The 24,209-nt window shown below is 33.0% G+C and overlaps 3 protein-coding genes across 11 annotated transcripts; 2 read left to right on the top strand and 1 right to left on the bottom strand.

Moving 5' to 3' along the window:
• The first annotated feature begins 484 nt into the window (after positions 1-484).
• Positions 485-4,225, top strand: LOC101251323 (peroxiredoxin-2F, mitochondrial). Of its 2 annotated transcripts, XM_019215084.2 has the most exons (6): positions 485-817; positions 927-956; positions 2,453-2,611; positions 3,265-3,357; positions 3,620-3,714; positions 3,971-4,225. In XM_019215084.2, exons 1-6 carry the CDS (start codon positions 635-637, stop codon positions 4,074-4,076), a joined length of 666 nt encoding a protein of 221 aa, XP_019070629.1. In that variant the 5' UTR covers positions 485-634; the 3' UTR covers positions 4,077-4,225. The 2 variants fall into 2 exon arrangements, with proteins under 2 accessions (XP_019070629.1, XP_004229422.1); XM_004229374.5 differs by lacking the exon at positions 3,265-3,357 and having other exon boundaries at positions 494-817.
• Positions 4,226-5,755: 1,530 nt separating this feature from the next.
• On the bottom strand, positions 5,756-11,650 carry LOC101251028 (E3 ubiquitin-protein ligase RHF1A). The gene is made up of 9 exons (XM_004229373.5): positions 11,450-11,650; positions 11,233-11,364; positions 10,148-10,194; positions 9,953-10,015; positions 9,637-9,727; positions 9,243-9,550; positions 8,950-9,045; positions 8,496-8,871; positions 5,756-6,147 (listed from the first exon to the last, which is right to left on the bottom strand). The coding sequence occupies exons 2-9, from the start codon at positions 11,347-11,349 to the stop codon at positions 6,136-6,138; spliced, it is 1,110 nt and encodes a 369-aa protein (XP_004229421.1). The 5' UTR covers positions 11,350-11,364; positions 11,450-11,650; the 3' UTR covers positions 5,756-6,135.
• A 6,457-nt stretch (positions 11,651-18,107) lies between these two features.
• Positions 18,108-23,959, top strand: LOC101250731 (DEAD-box ATP-dependent RNA helicase 58, chloroplastic). Of its 8 annotated transcripts, none has more exons than XM_010324244.4 (10): positions 18,108-18,445; positions 18,920-19,013; positions 19,772-19,885; positions 19,991-20,113; positions 20,859-20,963; positions 21,940-22,098; positions 22,203-22,271; positions 22,632-22,727; positions 23,372-23,512; positions 23,656-23,959. In XM_010324244.4, exons 1-10 carry the CDS (start codon positions 18,225-18,227, stop codon positions 23,917-23,919), a joined length of 1,386 nt encoding a protein of 461 aa, XP_010322546.1. In that variant the 5' UTR covers positions 18,108-18,224; the 3' UTR covers positions 23,920-23,959. The 8 variants fall into 8 exon arrangements, with proteins under 8 accessions (XP_010322546.1, XP_004229420.1, XP_025886699.1 ...); XM_004229372.5 differs by having other exon boundaries at positions 18,129-18,445; positions 22,638-22,727; XM_069299233.1 differs by having other exon boundaries at positions 18,133-18,445; positions 18,859-19,013; positions 22,638-22,727.
• The last annotated feature ends 250 nt before the right edge of the window (positions 23,960-24,209 follow it).

Here is a 24,209-nt window from a genome sequence, read left to right as displayed (position 1 = left end):
ATGTTAAATATGCAATATGAAGTAAAGTGAATTATGTATGCAATATATATGAATTATAATTGTTTTTTAAAATATATTATGTTTGTTTGGTAAAAATTTAACAGATTGTATTAGTGTATTAAAATGTGTGATAAATATATTATCCATTATTAAAACTTGTATTATATGTGAATAATAAATTGTTCTCTATAATATGTATTAAATTTGTACTATAAATGAATCAAAAGTGATCAAGTGAAAAAAAAAATGTTATTGCTATAAATTATTAATATTTTTTTTATTATAGTATATTTATATAAAAAAATTTCTTTCTTTTTAGTCTCATTCGAGGTTTGGTATTCATATTGAAACCCGACTAAATTCAGATTCATGTCAAATAAATAAATAAATAATTGTATAAATTATGTAAATTATTTTTTTCTTTTTTAATTGCTCACCCAGTATAACGCTCCCTAATAAAGGGAGCTTGACTTTCCTCGAAACCAAATTAAGTTGGGACACCAAATTTAGGCCCAAGTTTAACTTTCTCGAATAAGGCCCATTCTTTCCCTGTCCATATATTCACCAAGCAAACACTAAAAATGAAGGTAGCAAAAATCACTATTCCACCACCAAAAGCTTAGGAGATTTAGCCATGGCCTCAGCAATTTTAAAAAGAACAAGAATGATGGCTCAAAGCCTGAGATCCTATGCTTCAATTTCAGTAGGAAGTGATGTTACTGTTGCTGCACCGAATGTTTCTCTACAAAAGGCTCGATCTTGGGATGAAGGTGTCTCCTCAAAATTCTCTACTACCCCTATTAAAGATATCTTCAAGGTAATCATAAATATAATCAAAACCCCAATTTTAAAAATGTAATCTTTCATACCTAAATTTACCCTTTTCTTGATTTCTGACTGTTTGTTGTATTTTGTTTGGTGTTCAGGGCAAAAATGTTGTAATCTTTGGACTTCCTGTAAGTTGACTTTCTTTTATATTTATTGCCACTGATTTTTTAGTTAGTTGTATTGTGTGTTAGTTTTCATTTCTGTGGTTAGGAGTAGGTTTTAGATGAATATTTTTGGTTGGTTCTCTTTTAGTTGGAATAAAGAGAGTGGGGTTGTCAAATTATGAGAATTTGTTTGTCAACAACAACATACTTAGTGTAATTACACTAGTGGGGGTCTAGAGAGATATGACGTACGCAGACCTTATCTTACTTAACCTCTGGTGTGGGGTAGGTTGGTTGTTTCCTGTACACCCCCAGCTCAAAATTGCACCCAAAGTAGGACGTAAAGGAAAGTAGCAAGATGAATCACTAAGTGTAAGAGCCCACACATAAGTGTTATGTTTTGGATCTGTCTTAGAGTGAAACCTCAGAGGTTATGCCAAATTAGTTCTGGGATTGTTTATCTTGTTGTCGTTTGACCATTGTAGATTTTGTTGAGGGCCTCCAAGTTGTCAACTTGTGCTTCATTCATGGTCTTTTTATCATTTATTTTTTGTTTATGATGTTTTGTGTTTGGGGCAGGGGAAAAAGTTTGTCCTTTTCATTGGGATTTTAAAGGCAAAAAGTCCTAATAAGACATCAACAACAACAATAACAACTACAATGCGCCAATACCAACCAAGTTGGGGTGTCCACTATATATATGAATCCTCACGGACCATGTAGCTTCATTTAAGTCTAATAAGAAATCAAAGTGGAATTAGTCGAGGTGCGCGAAAGCTGGTTCAGACACCTAGTCATAAAAATAGAGAAGAAATCAAAGTGGTAACTTTTTCTCTTCTTCGTTTTACTTTTAGTACAAATAATAAATTGGTCTTTTGTACTTTCAATAGAAAATACTAAATCAAGGTGGTATCTGATGACTTAACTGCAGTGAGCAGCTTTATTTGTCTAATATTTTATCTTCCTGGGAGTACAAATGAATATTGTTATTACGAATCCAAATTTTCAGAATACTTTAATCTTGTTACATGCTACTGAATTAACATTGCCACTTGGTTGGTTGCACATATTTGCTTCTGGAGGAAAGATACAACGGGACACATTTAAATATTTAATACCATTCTTTCTATTTTTTTCTTTTATTTTATACATAGAAGGAGGGGAAGCAGAAGGGGAAATGAGGAATTGAACCTTCAGTAGCAATGTGAAAGTTCAGGTAGCCGTAGCCAACTAAATGGACTACCATGATTCATCAATTGAATTATAATAGAAAAGGGTGTTCCCTAGTTTTTTATAGAAGGTTGAATAAACTGACGCTTTTAAATGAATAAAATGACGCTTAGAAATGATGAAAGAAAGAAAGGCTTCATTTTTTCTTTGATGGTTGTGGTAGGAAATTTGCCTCATAGGAGGCTGCGTTATTGCATAGCCATTTTATATCCAACCATTTGTTTAATATCTGGTTCTCTTTGTTTTCTTAGGTTTATATCTTCTAAAGATGTTACTTGTACAATTTTCAGGGTGCTTACACTGGAGTGTGTTCAATGCAACATGTACCTAGCTACAAGAATAACATTGATAAGTTCAAGGCCAAAGGAATCGACTCAGTGATCTGTGTTGCTGTGAATGATCCATACACTATGAACGGTTGGGCAGAAAAATTACAAGCCAAAGATGCTGTAAGTCGCTCTGCCCTGCCTCGTCATCCTGTATTTCTTTAAGCAAGTGCGACCTTCACTAATTACTAATTTGAACTTTCTACCATCCTTGAAGACTTCAAGTACTTAATCTATCCTTTTTGACCAGACTTGGACTGGCAAAATGTTTGTTTGTGTGCTCTTTTTAGTGTTAAGAATGCATAGAGTGGCGTGTGGGCTAAAAGCTCATATTTTGAGTTTGATTTCTGATGTAGATTAAAAGCTAGGTGTTTTCAAGTAGTGAGGGGTAGAGGGTAGTCCAAATATTCAATCACTTCCAAACTATGTGCTAAAACCAGTCCTCTGGGATTTCTCGGTTATGAGGGGTGGGTTTGGCCTTGTAGGGTCAAAGATGGAGGAGCAGATCTACTTTTAAAAAAGAAGAAGTTATCTGATTGATTAGAACACTTAAGCCACAGCTAAAGGAACGAACTATTACACTTACATTCCTCTACGTGTTCAAAGATATTGACACTGACCATTCACCATATGCTAATACATTCCAAATCAAGCTCAAAGTTTGTCTCTGACCATATTCTGATATTTTTCTGTTAAAATTCAACTTTCTTCCTCTATGAGCTGGAAATCTATACAGGTGGGCTGAAGTTGATCTCTAACTGGAATTTATTTTGTAGCATATTGAGGATGACATAATTCATGAACTGTATGAAGCATCAAAACACAAACTTTGTAGATTGTCATATGCTTTATGGCTAACGCTGGTACAGGTAGGATAGTTGATACAGATAACCAAGAGAGAGATCTATGATTAAGATTCTCGTGATCCTGTTATTAGCCATTCGGCGTTGTTCATCTCACCTTGTTTTATGACCTTTACATCTCAAATGCCATACATATACATATATTGAATTGTTTCTCATGGGTATAAGTTTGATAGCATCAGAAAATTTCATTTTATAAGCTGTTTTGTGATAATTGCTCTTTATACTTTCTCTAATAACGAGGATGAGTCTCTATTTTGCGATGCAGATTGAGTTTTATGGTGATTTTGATGGAAGCTTCCACAAGAGTTTAGACTTAACAATTGATCTCTCGGCTGCTTTGCTTGGACTTCGATCTCATAGGTAAGGGATCAGAGTCCGTGTTTTATGTCATTCATTACTTTGTCCTGCAATAACTAAAGATTCTACTTCCAACAATTGCCAATTCCAAAATTGATAATCCCAGAGAAATGTGCAGATGTTTAACTCGTTTTAATCAAGTCTTGTTGAACTTTCTTGCATTCCTTTTCCGAATAACTTGGCCTTTTGAGCTCAGGCTATATCGGAAACAACCTGTCTATCTTCTATTAATCCGTTATTTATCATTGTTGTTGCATAGGTGGTCGGCATATGTAGTTGATGGAAATGTTAAGGTTCTGAATGTTGAAGAAGCACCTTCTGACTTCAAGGTTTCTGGCGGAGATGTTATCCTGGGACAAATCTAGATTTGCCCTATTTCTTCATTCTCCAATAAGTTTTGCATACTTTAATGTATGGGTGTGTCGCAATGTTGTTAAAAAATCAATCGAGTCGAACCATTGTCGTCCCTAGTAATTTCAGTTAATAAATATAAATTATATATTCGGCTAACAAATTAACCTGAGCTATATATACACTATCCACGTTTGGTAAATTGTTAATCCATGAAAATATCTACCATGTTGTTTCAAGCTCCAACTATATTCAAAGTGTCTTCCATTTTTTTTTTCTTCAAAAGAATGGAAGAGAGGAGGGAGTTTCTTACAAAAAATTACCCCATTTTCTTTTCATTTTTTTGAATATCAAACTAATTTATTTTTTTTTGTGTGTGTCAGACTAAGATATCAATTGAATTATTTTTGAAAAGAAAGATTAACATATTTTTTAGAAACTTAAATTACTAACTACAAATATTTATAAAGGAATAATTTATATTACTGGCCGATAAAAACAAAGGTGACGTAAAAAATTACTTGATTCACAATTTATTTTACCATGTTATAAAAATAGATACCAAAAATTTATTTTGGTGGCACATAAGAGGAGGTTTTATTACCAATGCTTATCTTTGACTTGTCCACAAAAGAAAAATGAATGAAAATTGGCGCAAAGTAAGCTTGGGCTGAAGAGAAGAATATATATCAATGATAAACTATAACGAATGAGCTAACAGATAGTAAGATGAAAGGAAAAGAGAGGTAGATGGGAAACAAGAGAGTAGTGGAAAGAGATGAAAGAGACAGAAATCGTTTAAAATCTTACGAAAAATACTTGATCACGAATTCTCATAAGGCTGTGAGGATATTTTACATGGTGTGGATGTTTTCCACCAGATTCAACAAGCTCTTCTAATACAAACGAGGAGTACAAAAACTGACCAAGAAAAGATGAAGATTTGTTTCAGTTGTTCCATCCTCAATGGACAGGTTATAGTAATAAAGAAAAGAATTCAACGGTACTAATACCTAATCAAGGCTCATCAAAGAAAATGCTAGTAAAGCGTAATATTATTAAGAGCTACTAAAAGATGAAAGAATATGCTATAAGAAATGTTTTTCCCACAGAAACGAGGGACATGAGAAGGAAGTCCACAATTTAGACTTAACCTACTACTACTAAGGGCACCAACGTTTCATACACTGGAGGACTATTTTTTCAACAAGTTGCTAAAGGAATTTGTGTTAAATGGTGTTGCTCCTGGACTGGCATCCCACGACTCTTCCTACTTCACTTGACAAGTTCTCTATCCGAACAGTATTTTACCAGGCAAGAAGAATCTTGATATTGTTCACCTACACTAGACTTGATTGTTCTCATAATGATTCTGTTGCTGCAGGTGAAAAGTTAGCTAATGGTTGACACCCTTATCTACAGTGACTATCAAGAAAAGGTCAGATGGTATTTCATGGAAGAAGCACCAAAGTAGTCTTCAAGAAATTGCTTGCAGATGCAAACTAAGTATGCAAAGTACAAAAATTAGCTATTCCCCTCCACATGGCACATAAATGACAACACCTAAGGTTAGGTGCACGACAACAAAGTGATGACAATAAAGCATCACTTTTTTCAAGCAAATCAATAAGAACAGATAGTCCATAAGACGTGTCCCTTCTTAAGATAAAATCAGATAAACTGGACAAACGCATAATCAAGAAGAAATATAACCACCATAAAGAAGAATAACGGATAGTCCATAAGACATCCCTTCTTGAATATCCATTAAGCTAATGGACATGGTTAATTACACAGGCTTATCAGCACCACAATCTTCCTATCCTACAGGTTTACAGTTAAGAGAACAGGTCATGAGACCTTAATGCTTAAGCACAAACTGTAATTTCTCCAACAGCACATCAAATCTCCAGGTTTCCACAACTGCAGGACGCAAGTCAGTCACCTACTGCAATAACTGACCTTTCAAGCGTACATCACTTGCAGATCATAAATTACGCTATAAGTTAATAGTAGAGACAAAGAGGACCATAATCAAGCATCATTTATTCTGACTTCGATGGGGTTGCAGCATCAGTTTCCATTCTGAAGGGGAAAAAGAGGAAAAGAAACGGTTAAACAGTGGAAACAGCTCGTTTCAAAAACAAAGAGAACTATCAAGATGGATAAGTCAAAATTCTTTTTGGTTATCAAAGTAAAAGGAGGCTAGGTTCAAGTCTTACTGCATTTCTCTTTGTCAAAAAATATTTACACATACATGATCATGAAATAGAATAAGCATGCACGTGAAGAGACTCGGAGAAGACACATTTCAAGTAAAATAAATGTTTTTTTCTAGTGGCTTTAGGATGAGCTGATCAGGCAATCAAAAAAGACCCGTCATCGTTTTCGCTATTAAGTACATAGCGATAGATGGAATAAAAGAAGTCATGGAAAAGCTCTTTATAACACATCGCACTATGGAAAATAAATAAAAAGTTGTAGTATTTCTGGTGGGAGAACAGAAAGGAACAAACATAGGAAACGCAAACACCTATAATCCTGTCAAAGCACTACTGTGTCACATATTCCTGTTTCACTTGTAATCATTTTCCAAAATTTAGAGGTGAATTCAGGATTTGAACATTCTAGGCTTGAGTTGTTCAGGTGTCTAAAACAACCCATATGATTTACACTTGATTTAAAATCAATCATTTGTACTTCTTTTGTAGATTTCTACGCATATATACAATGTCCAAGCCAAAGCTACCGGGTCTCTTCTACCTCTTGTCTTCAGGAGCATGTGTTTTGGCCATAACCTTATTTCAGAAAAAGGATAATTTAGCTTCTCGTGCTCTTAAATGTGCATTACAAGGTTACTCGAGGGCACAAAGGGGTACCAAAGATATTCACCTAACCTCTAGTGGTTCCTTATCTCTGCTGGGCCTTCTTTCAAACCCATCCATACTTCACAGATCCAGATCATATTAGATATTACGAAGGTGTTGCCAGTTTCATCTTTTGGAGATCAGTCACTTCTCCTTCATCTTGCTTTACAAATCCAGTTTCATCACCTACAGATCCGACTCCACTACCTACAGCTCTACTTCCATCACCTACAGCTCCATTTCCACCACTCTTGACTTATAATCGCCGTCATTATCCAGCATCGTATCTAGATGATTAGATGATTCACGTCTTGTACTGGATCCTTCGCATACTGCGGACTTGTCTCCTCCTAGTCCACCAATTGCACTCTGGAAGATATTCGATCCACTCATAACCCTAATCCCATCCCTATCCCTAAGTCCACAAGTGAAGTGTTATCCCATTTTGGATGGTGATATGAGATGATCAAAGAGATGTCTTTTTACATGTATTCGGGAGCTTGTTCCTCTACCTCCAAGTTGAACCAGATGGTCGAATTGATCAACTTAAAGCTCATCTTGTTACCAAAGGTACTTAGAGATTCGGGCGTGATTGAAGTGACACTTTCTCCCCGTTAGCTTAGCATGTGGTCATCTTTTACTCTCCATAGTTATTGTTCTTCATTGATCTCTTTGTCACCTCTATATCAGTTGGACATCACAAATGTTTTCTCCAGGTCATCTTGAGGATGATGTATATATGGAGCAACCTCCTAAATTTGTTACTCAAGGAGAGTATAGTGGTTGTGGTATTGTATGTCAGTTGCATCAATCCCTATATGGTTTGAAACAATCTACTCAAACATGAATTGGTAAGTTCCAACATGATCATTCAGGACTTTGGTACGACTCTCAGTGAGGTTAATCATATTGAATTCAATTGGTCATTTATGTTGATGATATAGCCATCACAGACAAGGGAGGCTTGCTCTAGTGGTTGAGCACCTCCACCATCAATCGGTAGGTTGAGGTTTCGAGTCACGGTGGAGGGTAAGTGGGAACTCTATTGATACTCCTGACGGGGTGGAGGTGGGGGTGGGGGTAAAAGATATAGTCATCGTGGGCAATGATGAAGCTCGTATAATTCAATTGAAGCAACATCTCTTTTAACATTTCCAGACAAGAGATAGGACCCTAGGTAGATATATTGATTCTCTTCCTTTCCTTAAAAAATATGTACACTTGGCTATTTAAACAAAAAATGTTTGAGAGAATAATCAAGCTGAGTTTTCTCCCAAACTCTCTTTTTTCTCAGAGTATGTGAAGTATTCTGTTTAGGAAATTGTCATTTTAGTTTCGGAGTTGAAGTTCCAATGCTGCAGTTGTATACTAATTCTACATCCAATTGGAAAAAATACAAGCAGATTAGGCTTCTAAGTTTAGTTTTCTGTTTAAAGGCAATAAAAACATCCAGCAGAAGCTATGTATAATAAAATAGAAGAGCATACTGGCAACATCAGGGATGATGAACACGGAAACAAGTAAAGCTTCACAACTACTCAAAATATCGCTGGACGAAGTACAAACCTGTCCAAGAGAAATTTCCATTTGGCCAGTGCTGGTGTTTGTGTTGGTGTTGGTGTTGGAGATCAATGAGGGATTAGTAGGAGTTACTCCAATTGTAGTATTCTTCCCGCAACCATCATGCGCTTGAAATGTCACATTTCCTTGCTCACTCACTCCTCTACCGGGAAAGTTTGAGGTACCCATGCTACATGCAGATGGCTCAGCAGCTCCAGTACGTTTTGAAGTAAGATCAAGTCGTTCAATCATTCTTGAAACGCCAGCTATTCCAGCACTCATCTCACGCTGAACTTCTCTGCCAAATTCCTTGACAGTGGTGTTGCGTGCTAATAATTTTTCCTTAAAACCACGAGTACCTTTTGAGATTGAGTCCTTATACCTGTTGAAACAGAAACAATAACCTTAGAGGGGAATAAAAAAAGCTTTCAAGGAAATGAAAAAGTTGGAGTTCCCCTACCTCGCAGAAGCAGAAGACCATTTGGATTTTATAGATTCAGAAAATGCAAGAAACTCGGATGAGCTTGACCCCTGGGGACCATAAGTTGGTGGTTGGCTGAAGGAATTCCAACAAGTAACCAAGTAGTGAGGCATACGATTCCAGATCAATTGTGGAAAAACTTAACAAAAACATCAAAGTTAAAACATGTAACCACACTTAGGATTAAGAAATGGTGCATGTTAAGGATTTTGAGTAGTTAGCTTCGTTACACTACCGAGTTATTCATCAAGCTTGATAGTTCTAAGTCATACCTAAGCTTAGAAGGATCACTTGCATGGGCAGGAACTGATGATGATGCAGGTCTAATACTAGATGAAGTTGCAGAAGCAGCAGACCCATCCCCAAAATATCCAAAGCCTTGGAACTGTACTGTGGATTCATTATTCTGTGTCTGGTTTGAACTAACTCCTACCGGCACTGAAGGTACAACCTGTGTAGGACCAATTCCTGAAGACGCCTGTCTTCTCCTTCTGTTGACAAGCCGGACTCTACTGGTCGCAGCAGCAAAATGTCGCATAATTCGCTCCTCAAAATCTGAATCATTCTGCTGTGTGGCATCCTGGAAATACAAAGGCTCTCAGTGAGAATGAAGCAAAATGTAATGGAAAGAAATAAGCCACTTCCAAGCTTGGCAATGTCACCCACATGATTGGCTTCAACATTTTCGTTAGTATGACGCACATTAATCCTTGACCTCATGTTCCTTTCAATCTCCACTGCAGCTAGTAGCTCTTGGCTGGAGATCATCAGAAAAGAGAGAAATAAATACGTCTCAATGAGGAATCAATCAGAATGCTTGGCTCTTAAACAATATGAAATTCCTTTAGAAAATAAATATATGTAATTCTGGCTGCATTGCATGCTGCAGCTAGCAGCTATTGTCCACAGAGAAGATCAATTCCACGAGAAGGTAGTCAACGGTTAGAAAATTGTGTGCTTAGCCACAGAATTATTCAAATACCTTGCAGAGTCTTTCAATGCAAAAACCCTCCAACAAATTGGGCACTCCTTGCTTCTCTGAGACCTGAACAGAATTCGCATGATGTTTATTGAGCATATCAACCAAGACCTACGGTTAAAAATGTGCAGACAGGGAGGAAATGTATGTCCCCGACATTTGACCAAAATATTATACAGTAACAAATTTTGAATGTACCATTCAAGAATACACTGCAAATGATATTCATGCTTACAATCTGTTACCTGAAAGAAAACAAGAAATTAAGAAATTAGGGTAAATGCATAATGGAACACAATAATCAAGCATACACAGGAATTGCCACAAGAATCAAAGGAACGCATCACCATGAGAGAGCAAGAACTTTGCAACATCACTTTGATACATACTCCCTTTAAGTCAAAAAAACTGAAGAAAACTGTCTAAATTTTTTTTAAGTAGCAATCAAACTAGTTCACAAAGTAAAATTAGTTGGGAGAATAAGACCAATCCTTGACAAATCGATTAATAGCATTATGTTCCATTGAGGTTTAACTGGTATCACATTGGACCAGAATAAGTAAAAAATCATAAGATTAAGGTTGAGATGGATGTATCAACAAGAGGGGGCAAGGGTTAACAAAAGAGTCCTGAAATAAATCATACCACTACTTCATGCATATTATTTGCATACCTTCTTCGGTTACATTGTCATTATGGAAATCCTAATATAAGAGAGGGAAAGGGTTAACAAAAGAGTCCTGAAATTAGAGCAAGGTCCAGTTATAGAAGAACACGATACATGATACCCACTGACCAAATGACATCAATAAAGATATACATGACTACATCTCACACTAAATTTCCACAATTAGACCACATAATCCAAATTTTTGCCTCTTTTATAGTTTTATATACCAACTGCTTCCATTAAAAAGTCGTCGGAACTTCCAAGGTGTGAAAACTACACACTGCTAAAACTCATCCATTCTGATCAACATACATTCGAGTCATATAACCTCTCCTACATAAACAGAAAATGCATCACGGATATGCTAGAAGCCAGAAACAAACCCTAACTTTTACCAATATATAGCCGATTATGGAATTACAAAAAAAAAACAGAAAATGCAACAAAATAAACAGGGCACGCTTAGAGATAACATACAGCAGGAAGATCATCTAAAGGAAAAAAAATGCTACAGGCAGATAATCCCTAACTTTATACATAATTTTTTTAAAAAATTTATAATTTAATATAACAGGAAAATGCATCAAACAGAAAAGCGAAGCTTATAGCATACAGCAGGAGGATCATCGGAGTTAAACGGCTCAAGACAAATACTACAGGCATCCTCAATGCTATCATCAACGACGGTCGATGCTGCTGCCGCCGGCGATGTTTCCAAATCGTTCGCCATGAAATTCAGCTAGAACTGTAACAATGCCAAAAAAAAAAGTAAGTATATGTGTAGATATAGAGAGAGAATGTATGTACAGAGAGAGAAAGAGAGAGCATACAAAGGGGGGAGAATAAAGTAAAGAAGAAGGGAGATGGAGGAAATATTGTTAACAAAATCCTAGAAATATGTAGAGAGAGAAAGCGTGTAGAAAGGTCAAAGAAAAGAATTATGGATGAGAGAGAGAGAGTAACAAAAAGTCCGATCTCTATTCAGACGGTTGTTGGAACTTGGAATCAATCAACTCTTACCTTTTTTGCTTGTTCTTTTCTTACTCTATTTTTGTTCCATTTATTATTTTCGTCTTCTTTTTTTTTTATTGCCTGGTATTTATTTATTTTTGAGAACTATGAGGTCGTTTTCCGTTTCAAAATAATTGATTCATATATTTATGTCTGGTTAAAAATGACTACTTATTGGTTATATATATTAGTGGCGAAAACAAGTATTTATCACACAGATCAAATATTTACACATAAAATTATTTTTTAAGCAATGTCGATTTATTTAAAATTATTTTTATAGCAATAAAGTGTTTCATTTATCGTAAATAAATACTTAAATGTTATTAACATTGAAAGTGTTGTTGATTAAAAGATAACAATCTAAAGTAAGTTATCTAATGTAGTTGCTTAAATAATAAAAAATATATAAATATTAGGAAAACTTACGTAAATATACTATAATAAAAAAATATTTAACATTTATAGCAATAATTTTTTTTTCACTTGATCATTTTTAATTCATTTATAATACAAATTTAGTATATATTACAGAGATAAATTTATTATTCAAAAATAATACAAGTTTTAATGATGGATAATATATTTATCACACATTTTAATACACTTATAATACAATACAGTAGCAGATCTATGATTTTAAGATTGAGGGTGCTTTGAAGTGAAACTATAAAAAATATGTGTTAACAATGAGATTCGAGCAACATTAAAAAAGTTTTAAGTACCCATCCTAGAATCATTGGGCCAACTATATAATTTATTTATTGGGTGTTCTATGTTAATTTTATATAAATACCTATCGATTTCTACATAAATATATATATTTCGCAACGAAGTTAATGGGTGCTCGAGCACCCGAACATAATATATTTCAAAAACAATTATAATTCAAATATATTGCATACATAATTCACTTTTAGTACATATTACAGATTTATCACAATATTGCTATAAATAATAATAAACAAAAAATATCACTAAAATCAGTAATTATTTTTTAAAATGTACTTATTCATATAATTTTTCCTAAATATTATCTCATCAGGTGCAAAATGAATGACTGCAAATATTTTAATACTATAGATTTTAAAATTTTAATCTATAATAAGTTATATAATTGCTACGTAATTGCTTATTACGGTTAAGTTGTATAATTGCTACGTAAATGCTTATTATAGTAAAGTTATATAATTGCTTAAATAAGAGAAAGAGTAAAATATACAAAGTTTGTTATATAATAAGCAACCGATTTGAACAGCTGAAGTAGACATGTTAGATTTTAAATTGCTCAAATTTGTTGCATATTAGATAAGAAAATATTAATATTAAATTTGAAAAATTATAATACATGATAACTACGAGGTTTATGTGAAGAACATAATGTCATTATTTATGTGACTTATGTAATTTATGTAATTACTGTAGCATAATTTTCACACTGTATGTCACTAATTATCCTACTATACCTTACATAATTATTTAATTGTTCTATTACTCCTCAAATAATTACTCATTTTATTGACGTTCATTTGTGGTTTTATATTTGTGTAAGGTTTTATATTTTGAAGGCTATTTAGTGAAAGAGGGAATTGATATATATATATATATATATATATATATATATATATATATATATATATATATATATTAAATTCTTATAATTTACAAACGGTACAAAATAAAATAAATTTATATTGAAGGAAGAATTATTTTTTGATGAAATTTTAGACATTTCAATTAATTTCGAATTGTTTAAGTTATATGATGTTGGTTGCTATATCTTAAAGCAACCAAATTAAAAGTGAGCAAGATATCAATTGCTCCACCAAAATATTTAGTTTTATTCATATTATTTCTCAACTATAATTTATGGTACATATTGACCAACACTTTGGCATAAATTGATTGTTTATACTATATGAAATAATTTATATTAAAGAATAATTAATTAGTATTATTATTGGCAAGTAAATTTTATTAAATTATATGTATTTGAAAGTACGTAATTTAAAGTATTTACTTACAAAAAATATAGAGATATGTGAGTGATCAATGCATGTACTTAAGATATTTTAATATCTTATTTATCAATAGTTATGATTTAAGATTGTACAGTTAAACTTTTAAAAATAATTTTCAGTCATGAAATTTGAAAAGAGAACTTAATAAATGCAAATTATATATCTAAATAAAATATTAATTTTAAATCAATATAATCTCTAATCACTAATTACAAGTCATATCTAAACAAATCTTATTATTCCACTACTTATTGAATTAATTATGTTTGATATCTCAAAATCAACAACGACGTACTAAAAAATAGGAGCAAATCTAATTTGGATTCACTAATTTTTAATATGACTTTTCTTATTTAATTAATACATTTTTTAAAAGAATTAATTGTTTGCCGTGGATCGTGCCGACCTCGCATACTATGTTCAAATTATTTTAGATTCTAAATACGTATAGTCATAAAGTATTAAAGAAATATAAAATTAAAAAATCATTAAATCAACCTATTCAAAAGTTAGATAGTATCTTTTCTTTTAAGAAAAAAAACAAAAATATGTATAAATCTTGATCATGATACGTTTGTAAAATGATAAAAAGGAAATCATTTTTATAAGAGATTTAATACTATTCGATTGAAGCAATTTCGTCCCAAAATTCTAGAAGATGAATATTTCCTTACCTAAAGTAGAAAAATTAAATAGAAATGTCTAAATTTTTTTTTTAATCAAAAGCATCTCTAAATTATACTTAAATTTAAAGAGTTAATTCCCTAAATAATCACCCAAGTTAAGAGAATTGTCTTAAAATATTATTTATATTTAATTTAAGATCAAAATATCACTCAACTATTACTATTTCCCTCCAAATATATTTGACACATTAAAATCATCACTCTCCTATTTGACATGACATATCATTAAAGTCATTTTTTAATAATAGACTAATTTAATTCATTGAACCTATTTAATTAAAATAATGATCATATTATTTTTAATTTGTTTTTAATATATCAAGAATAAATTTTCATACTTAAAATCTTTTATCATAATTAAACTATTTTTTATGTTATGAAGAATACATTTTTAAAATATATTATTATTTGTCAATTTTGAATTCTTATAAGCACATACATTTAAAAAAATATTGATATACAAATCACTCATTAACACTAATTTACACAATTAATCATAAGTTGTATAATAAATCAATAATATTAAAGGCCAATACAATAATATTAATTGTATATTTTGCAATTCATGTTTCTGATAATTTTTTTTTGAAAATAAAAAAGAAGAAAGTAAATAATATTATATTTTTTATCCATTAGAAATACCAAATACCTCAAAAGTCTCTTTAAATTCTAGTTGATATGCCCTATCATTATTAATCGTATTTAAAAAATACTAGGCCTATTTAATTCATCAAACTTATGTCTCTAAATAAATTATAAATTACATGAGAATTTATGAAGGTCATAAGAAAAAAAATTCAAAAAGACTAGTAACTTTATATATTGTCACCAAACAAAATACAATGAAAAAATCTCTTTGTGCACTTATTATCTGATAATTTTATAAAACCTAACTAAATTATTCAAAAATTTTAAACAATTTTTTCAAATAAAAGTATTAAGATAAATTTATAAGGTTGACAAAAAAATTGGAAAGAAAGAAAAAATTATTATTTAACTTTTTTAATTTTATTTTTATTCTTTAATTTTATATTATATTATATTATAACTTTTCATACAATTAAACATCAATAAATAAACTAACAATTAATGAATTTACTTATTTAATTCATAGTATATATTAATAACAGATAATATTAAATAAATAGTATTAAATAATATTAGTATTTCTAGTGTACTAATCCTAGTCCTATTAAGATTAGTACTCCTTAATCCTAGTTCTATTAGGATTAAGACTCCTTCCTAATATATATTTCCCATGTATTCCCTTATTAGTTTAACACTTCAATACAATCAATATTTCTTCATGGTATCAAGAGCCAGAAAACCTAGATCTTCTTTTCTCTAGGTTTTTTCTTTTTCTTTAGGGCACCGATCGTTCCCTCTTTTCTCTTGGGTGGCGGCAGCCATGACAACCGAGGTGGATCCTCTCGATTCACTTCTTTCTGGCGTTAACTCCTTCTCAGGCATTTTCATGCCCTGATTCCCAAAAAATTATCAGACATAAATTACCCTACATGGAAAATCACCGTTCTTACAGCCCTTGAGGCCAATTACCTTCTCAAATACGTCGATGGAAGCACAGAACCGCCGCCCGGCAGTTATCACCTCCACGGACAAATCAGAAAAAACCAATCCAGCCCATGCCGCTTGGAAAGCCGTGGATGGCCAGATCCGATGGCAGTCTCTTCGTTTACGAATGGAGCCGACACCCCCTTTGCCGATATCACCCACTTCCGCAGCTTCATTGGGGCTCTACAGTATCTGGTCATTACCCGTCCTGACATCCAGTTTGCTGTCAACCGAGTTGCTCAACGCATGCATCAACCAAGTGAACATGATTACCATTGTCTAAAACGCATTCTCAGGTACATTTTTGGCACTCTTGGTCGTGGTTTACTCATTCGACCCGGGAACTTGGAGCTTCGGGGGTTCTCAGATTCAGATTGGGCGAATGATAAAAATGACAGAAAATCTACATTGGGGTTTCTCGTTTTTTTGGGGCCGAACCTGATCTCCTGGTGTACAAAAAAAAATCCAAGGTTTCTCGGTCCTCGACTGAAGCTGAATACCGCGCCCTTGCTCTTCTCGCTGCTGAGACCATGTGGGTCACATATATTCTTCGCGAACTCCGCGCCACTCACACTGTTCCTGCTCTCTATTGTGACAACAAATCAACCATCTGTGTGGCCAAGAATTCTGTCCTACATACCAGAATGAAGCATGTTGATACCGATTGTCTCTTTGTTTGCGAAGAAGTTCAGGCCGGCACCATGACTGTGCATTATGTACCCACTGAAGAACAACCGGCTGATATTCTCACCAAGCCTCTCCCGAGCCAACAGCACGATTACCTCAGTTCCAAGCTTCCGTTCGCTCCGCTCAGCTCAGCTTGAGGGGGGATAATAACAGATAGTATTAAATAAATAGTATTAAATAATATTAATATTTACTGTGTACTAATCCTAGTCCTATTAGGATTAGTAATCCTTAATCCTAGTCCTATTAGGATTAGGACTCCTTCCTATATCTCCTATATACATCTCCCATGTATTCTCTTATTAGGTTAACACTTCAATACAATCAATATTCCTTCATATATATTATATAAGATTAATATACTGATAAATAAAGATCAAAATTTTATTTTCTATAAATATTATTCACTTACTATTTTCTTTTAAGTATATATGGATTGCAAAGCACCCAAATAATTATTTTTTTAATAATTAATCGACCTTGAATATTATTGATTTATTGTACAATTTATGATTAATTGAAATAAAATTAGCATTCATGAGTGATTTATATATCAATATTTTTGAAAGTATGTGTTTATAAGTATTTAAAATTGACGAGATTATAGTACATTTTAAAAATGCATTATGCATAACATGAAAAAATAAAAAGTTTAATTATGATAAAAAAATTTAAGTATGAAAATTTATTCTTAATAAGTTAATTAAAAAAATCTAACAATATGATTATTATTTTAGTTAAATAAGTTTAATGAATTAAATTAGTCTATTATTAAAAAAAGATTTTAATGACATGTCATGCCAACTAGAAGAGAATTATGCTTTTGAATTGTCAAGTATATTTGGATGAAAATAATAATAGTTAAGTGATATGTTCGTCTTAAATGAAACATAAATGATATTTTAAGACAATTTTATTAACTTGGGTAACCATTTGGAAAATTGACTCAAATTTAAGTTACATTCTTAAATTGTTTGTTTTAACAGAAAATATCACTTTCATTTTTTTGTCAAATAAATAATGAATTTTACACAAAAATATGTGCAAATCACATAATTTCGTTATTTGTTGAAAATTGTTCAATTTTAAATACTTTGAATGAAGAAAAAGAATATTATAACATACGAAATTACGCAAAAATAAGAGTGAGACATTTTTAAATTTTACTTTTCAGTTTTAATGGAGGAGAAATTAAATAAGAAGAGGAATGGTATTGTAGCGGCAGATAATTAAAAATTGAAGGAAAAAAATAAAAAATAAAATAAAATCTGATTTACGTTTTTTTTAAAACTTTTTCTCGTATAATCACTTAATATGTCACATGACGCTAGAGGTATTTAAGATTACTTTATAAATAAACTTACTTGTATAAGATATTTATATCAATTTAATATCATTATATTTAAATTTATAATTATTTTTACTTAATTTTATTTAATTAATTGAATTGAATTATTTTTTTAATACAAACACCTAAAGCAGGAAAGTTTTTTCTTTAATTTATCAAATATTTTAAAATCTATCAATAGTGTGTTTGATACTTCTCTTATTTTTTCACACCTCAGCCTCACAAAACAATTGACGTCCTCTTTTGTTTCATCTTCTCCACTCCAATTCCTTCTTCCCGAATGGCGCATTTCTCTGCAACTCAACTGCATACTCTTTCATGGACTTCATCGATTAACCCTAACGTTGCCTATCGAACTCCGAAACTTTTGTTATATCCAAAGCCTTCGAGAGCTTCCTTCAGCTCATCCAATGTTGAAACTACAACTCTAACGAAGGATTCATCAACGACAACGCTCCGGGAACTCTGTTATGGTCACGTGCAAGAGCACGTGATTCTCCGGTAAGATTATGTTCCCTTATGCTTCACTCTTCAATTTGTCACATTACTTTGATTGTTGATATTCCGGAATTTTCCAGAAGGAGTGTTAATGCTACAGAAATTTTCTCCAAATATTGATTCAATTGATACTTGCAAAGGTGAAATTGAGCCTGTCGAAACTAGAAAGTATGATTTTACTTCGTAAGCTCCAAATTTTGATTAAAAATAGATTAAATTTTGCTTGTGAAGTAATTATCTAAGTAATTTTTTAAATTTATAAGCTTTAGGAAATATTTGTTGGAAATCGTTGTAGTATCTGTTTAAGTTTCTAAGTATAGAGTGATTGAACTTTTTGTTTCGTAATAAAGGAAGCAGAATTTTTATTTTTTATTTTTTTGTAGAAATTGCTTGATAGATTTTTTATTTATGTATAGATTTGTGTTATTCAAAAGGTTGGCTCTAAGGACAAACTGATATATGGAGCACAAATTGCAGGGCAGAAGAGATTGGATATGTGATGCCTACAAAAGTGCAGCTACAGGCATTGCCTTTCCTCTTTTCTGGACGTGATTGTGTGCTTCATGCTCAGGTTGATACATACTTTTGGACTGTTGCTTCAGTGTTGTAACTTGACTTTATGATTTTTGATGTTTCTATATGGGGAGGACTTTGTATTGAAGACATGCTTTATGCATTGCTTCTGAATTTTCTTGCAATAATGATTTATTTATTGGGTGATGTTTCACTTTTCTAAAACTTCAATGTTCTTTGAAGCCATTTTATCATCATTTTTAGCATCTATTGTTTAGTAAATTGTGAGTTACTCTGGGTAGGCGAACAAAATTCTTGACTATCTCTTTAAATGCCATTGGGTGATTATAGTACTATGTATTGTTGAGCATATTCTTATGGATACTAGGGGGTGGAATGTGGATGTTACAAATTCTTATCAATTTTAGTATATGTCCTTTCTGTTCTTTTATTGTTTCGTTGTGTCCCGCTCCTCATATCCAATAACGAGGGCTGAATCGTCTTTTTAATTGTGCTTGACATATTATCGTTTAAATGATATCCATCATGTGATTGTTTTTTATCAGGGAAAACGAACTGCTACAGTGGTACTTAAAAATTCCAACTTCCAAGTTCCATAGTAGGAGAAATGTAGAAGTTGAAAACAGGAAATGTAAAGAGACCAGAACTACTAGTTCTTAGCAATAGAAACTATTCATTGACAATTTTTAATCGTTATTCCTTTTCTTATGCTCTGCTCAGTTTTTCCCATTTCCAACTGGCATCCTGTATTGTTAATTAAATTGAAGTTGCTTTTTCTTTCTGTTATCCCACTAGACAGGTTCTGGGAAAACCTTAGCGTACCTGCTCCAAGTATTGTCAGTCGTTGACAGTCAAAGGTCAGCAGTACAGGCATTGATCGTGGTACCTACTAGGGAGCTTGGCATGCAAGTAAGTTTTTGTGGAGTTATTCCTTTTTGCTTTCCATTTATAATGTATGTTTGCTGAAAGTAGGAAAATTCGGGATGCACTGACATTGTTTTCTGCTTTATCTAGGTTACAAAAGTTGCTCGGATGCTTGCTGCAAATCCTTCAGAACATGAATCAGGACTGAAATCATGCACTGTTATGGCTCTTCTAGATGGGGGGATGTTGAAACGACACAAGAGTTGGCTAAAGGTACAGATGCTTTTAATGTTGCTTGTAAATTTAATGTCCGTGAGCGAGAAAAGTTTAAATCCCAATTCATGCTTCCCCAGAGTCTTATCTTTTTTAAATTCGTGTACTTGTCTCACATGAATATGTCGACATCAGAAATCTTAATTAAGTTTTAATTTTTCTGGGATCCTCTTAGTAAATCTTTGATACTTTTGTTGTATAGTGTCCAAGTTTCGTTCTCGTTTTGGTGTTTATTATTGTTGTTATTGTCGTTGTTGTTGTTCTCTATCTTGCATCTCCAGTTTACATTCTTCACTATGGGAATGATATTCAGCGTGTAACTCTTACAAATGCACATATGCAATTGTCCGTAAAACTAAGAGATTAGTTCAGTACCGCGTGAAACAAATTTAGTATACAGCTGAAACACTACTGATATCCATCCATCATCTCTCTCTCTCTCTCTCACACACACACACACAGAGACAAAAAGAAAAGGCTTAGACTCGTTCTGTAGATTCTTTGTAAGGTGGTATTGAGGGAGTACACCTTATTTTTTTTAAAGGTACTACTCTGGAGCTTTAGCTCATTTTTGCTGTACTTTTGCAATTTTATTTTTCATGATAGTCTGTCAACTCGTTCCTACTTCTGTTGCCTCTCTCTCAACACCTCTGTTTTGTTTATTACTGCTCATTCTCCAGAAATTAAGAGGAAGCTTCAGCATTTTTTTACGAGGTGTGACTCTGAGATGTTTGTGCCATTACAGGCTGAGCCACCCACCATTGTTGTTGCAACTATAGGAAGTTTGTGTCAAATGCTTGAGAAACATATTTTGAAGCTAGATACCTGCCAAGTACTTGTTGTTGATGAGGTAATCAAGATGCATTTTCTATCATATATTTTCTCCTTGCCTCTGTTGATCCTTTACTTGGATGGGATCCCATGAAGAGTGAGACCAATAGCATCAGCATATGGATGCTGCTGAGCAATTGAAAAAACATGCTACAATGTTGTTATAACTTTCCTTTTCTATATTTTTCCTTTCCATTTGTAAAATCACAACTACAATAATATATTCTTTGGAAAATTCTATATCATGAACAAGTCATGACAAGCTATGTAATTATACTATTCCTAAGCCTCATAAGTCATAACAAGTGAATCTTATGCATGCTTGTATTTTGCAACTATTTTGCTCAACTTCAACTCAATGCTTGAAACAGAACTACATTTTCATTATTGCACCGATTTGTAGGTATGAACTATGGTGAGAAATGTGTTAAAAGGGGAAGTAGACCTAAAATCACATAGAAGAAAGTTGTCTAGAAAAGTTAAACAATTTTCGGAATATATGCAGGCTTAGCTAAAGATAGAGCACATGAAGAAAAAGATCCAATAGCATCTAATAGTTGAGAATAGGTTTTAATCTTGTTAGTTCTCGCCAGAAGAAAGACACATGGAAGATGTATGCTGAGTGTGCAGAGGAGTTGATAGTTTGTCTCAATAGGGAACTGTACCATCTTTTCCCCTATTGTATTGAATCAATAAAAAGAAGAGGCCAGTGCTGGCGCTATTGTTTGATGCATTGGTTTGAACATATTGCTTTTCAATGAGTGTGACCTTATCATTGATTGATATGCCAGTAACAATATAGAGAACTTTTAATATTGTCATTGTTATTACTATTATTTATGTGTATTTGACTTATTTTGGATTATTCTTTTGTTATGATGATAACATGAGTCGAGTTTATTAAGTGAAGAACAAAGTTAATGAGGATTCTTATAGCTGACTCCAGCTTATTTGGGATTGATTTGTTGTTGTTTATGTTCATTTACATATTTTAGGTTGATTTCATGTTCAATTCTTCAAAAGAAGTCAGCTCTCTTAAAAGGCTGTTGACATCCTACTCATCCAGCAAGAACCGTCAAACTATCTTTGCTAGTGCTTCAATTCCACAGCACAGAAGATTTTTGTACGACTGTATGCAGCAAAAATGGACCAGGGTAAGCTGGAACAAGTATCTTTGACATGATTTCTCTTTTTATGACTTTGTTATGATCTTCTGATAATCGCATTACAGACGTACTTATCTTATTTATAATGACAGGCTGATGTAGTTCACGTCCATGTGAATTCAGTAGAGCCGATGCCTTCATGCCTCCATCATCGATTTGTGGTGATACTATCATAAACTTCTACAACTCTCTTTACTTCTCTTTTCTTGCAAATTAACTCACTTACAAATTCCATTTACTGGAATAAGCTCATTACTTGTCATTTAGAGTTTTGTTAATTTCACTTACACAGTTTTACGGTATCTTAGAGGCTAGAAGTATTAGACGGGACAATCCTCAACATGCATAGAATAAATAAAATCAGCTATCTTTCTGTTAACTGGTATGGGATGGAACTGCCATACTGAAAAAGTACCTGTAATTAGATCATTCTCTTTCATGTTGCTGGATCCTGCTTAGTATGTTCCTTGGTTGTTTTATTTCCATTTCCATGAATGTCTAATGTTTTTAAACTTTTCAAGTGTCAGGTATGCAACAGAATGGAAAAAAATCCAATGTTACTCTCTTTACTGCAGACGGATTCACCTGAATCTGCCATAATATTTGTCAGTGAGCAAGTTAGTATCTTCAACCCTGTTAAGTCTCTGTACAATAATTATTTTTTGTGTTACGTTATGAGTGATTGGAAACTTTAATTCCTTACATAGAAGGATTAATTGTGATATTGATCACTTTTAAGTATTGACATCCCTCTTAATTCATAATCAATGAAAGCACACACCAGAAACTTCTCAAATTTAGAGGTTGGTCGAGTTTCCAGAATGATCTTGTAGAGACTAGAGAAAAGCTATGTGATAATTCTCACCGCCCGCACAGGAGCTGCAAGAAGTTGCACTTTGCTGGGAACGGTTCTTATTCTAAATATCATTAAGGGGATGCATTTGTATGTTTAGTAGCTTCTTTTCAACTTTATGTATAAATTGGATGTGTAAACTTCCCCTATTGGAATTTTAAAAGTTCCATTTTCCTTCCTTTGTTATGTTTTGGATTTATGCTCTCTTTAACATCAGAAGAAATCAGACTTACTTCAAAGAAAAATCAGTTGTCTGTAAATCACATGTCTAAATGAATAAACTGGAAAGAACCACGGACATAGTCTCATAGGTAATTTGAAAAAATGAATGTTACTTATCTATGCAACTTTGATTTTCTAGTGTTATAGCAATCACATACCTTAATTCTAATGTTAACTTTTGAGCAGTCTGAGAAGTCAAAAAAGGCAGGAAGTGCACCTCCAACTACTCTTTTGGTAGATTTTCTAAAGTCCTCTTGTGGGAGATTTTCCGACATCTCTCTTCTAGAGGAAGATATGAATTTCAATCAACGAGCTGCATCCTTATCTGTAAGTTTTGCTGAGATATTATTGTTTTCTGGTCGACTTATCACTATAGATCCCAGGAAATGGTGAACTAATTTTTTTGTTGCTGCCATATTGTAATTCCTGTTCCTATCTTAGTGTGTGGTTTATATGTTCTTGGGATACAGGAGCTTCGAGGAGGAGGAGGTTATTTATTGGTGGCAACAGATATAGCAGCTAGAGGTGTTGATCTACCAGAGACAACACATATATACAATTTTGATATCCCAAAAGATGCAGTAAATTATCTTCATCGAGCTGGAAGAACTGGAAGAAAACCATTTTCAGATAAAAAATGTTTTGTTACCAGCATTATAACAGTGGAAGAGCGGTTTGTGTTAAAGAGATTCGAAAATGAACTAATGTTCTGTTGCGAACAATTATTCTTTTAACTGTGCATTGAGTTCTTCTCCATAATTGTTGGCCTCAAAAGTCATCTCTGCCTCTCTCTTGCTGTTTTCTTTTCAAAATCAAGGAAAAGATAAATAAACGACTGATACGACCTATTAAAAATTCAGTCCTCCCGTGTTTGGTTGGTCAAAATGTTTTGGAAAATATTCTCTAGAAAATATGTTTATATAATAAATTGCGAAATTGACTTCTAGTGGGAAAAGAAAAACAAGATTCATAAATGACATTCCAATTCATTGTCTGCTCCCCATCTCCTACGCCTCCACCCCCG

The sequence above is a fragment of the Solanum lycopersicum genome, chromosome 1, assembly GCF_036512215.1.
Source record: "Solanum lycopersicum chromosome 1, SLM_r2.1".
Classification (NCBI taxonomy): domain Eukaryota; kingdom Viridiplantae; phylum Streptophyta; class Magnoliopsida; order Solanales; family Solanaceae; genus Solanum; species Solanum lycopersicum.
Note: the sequence above shows the minus strand (reverse complement) of the source record. Positions and strands in the feature narration are given on the sequence as shown.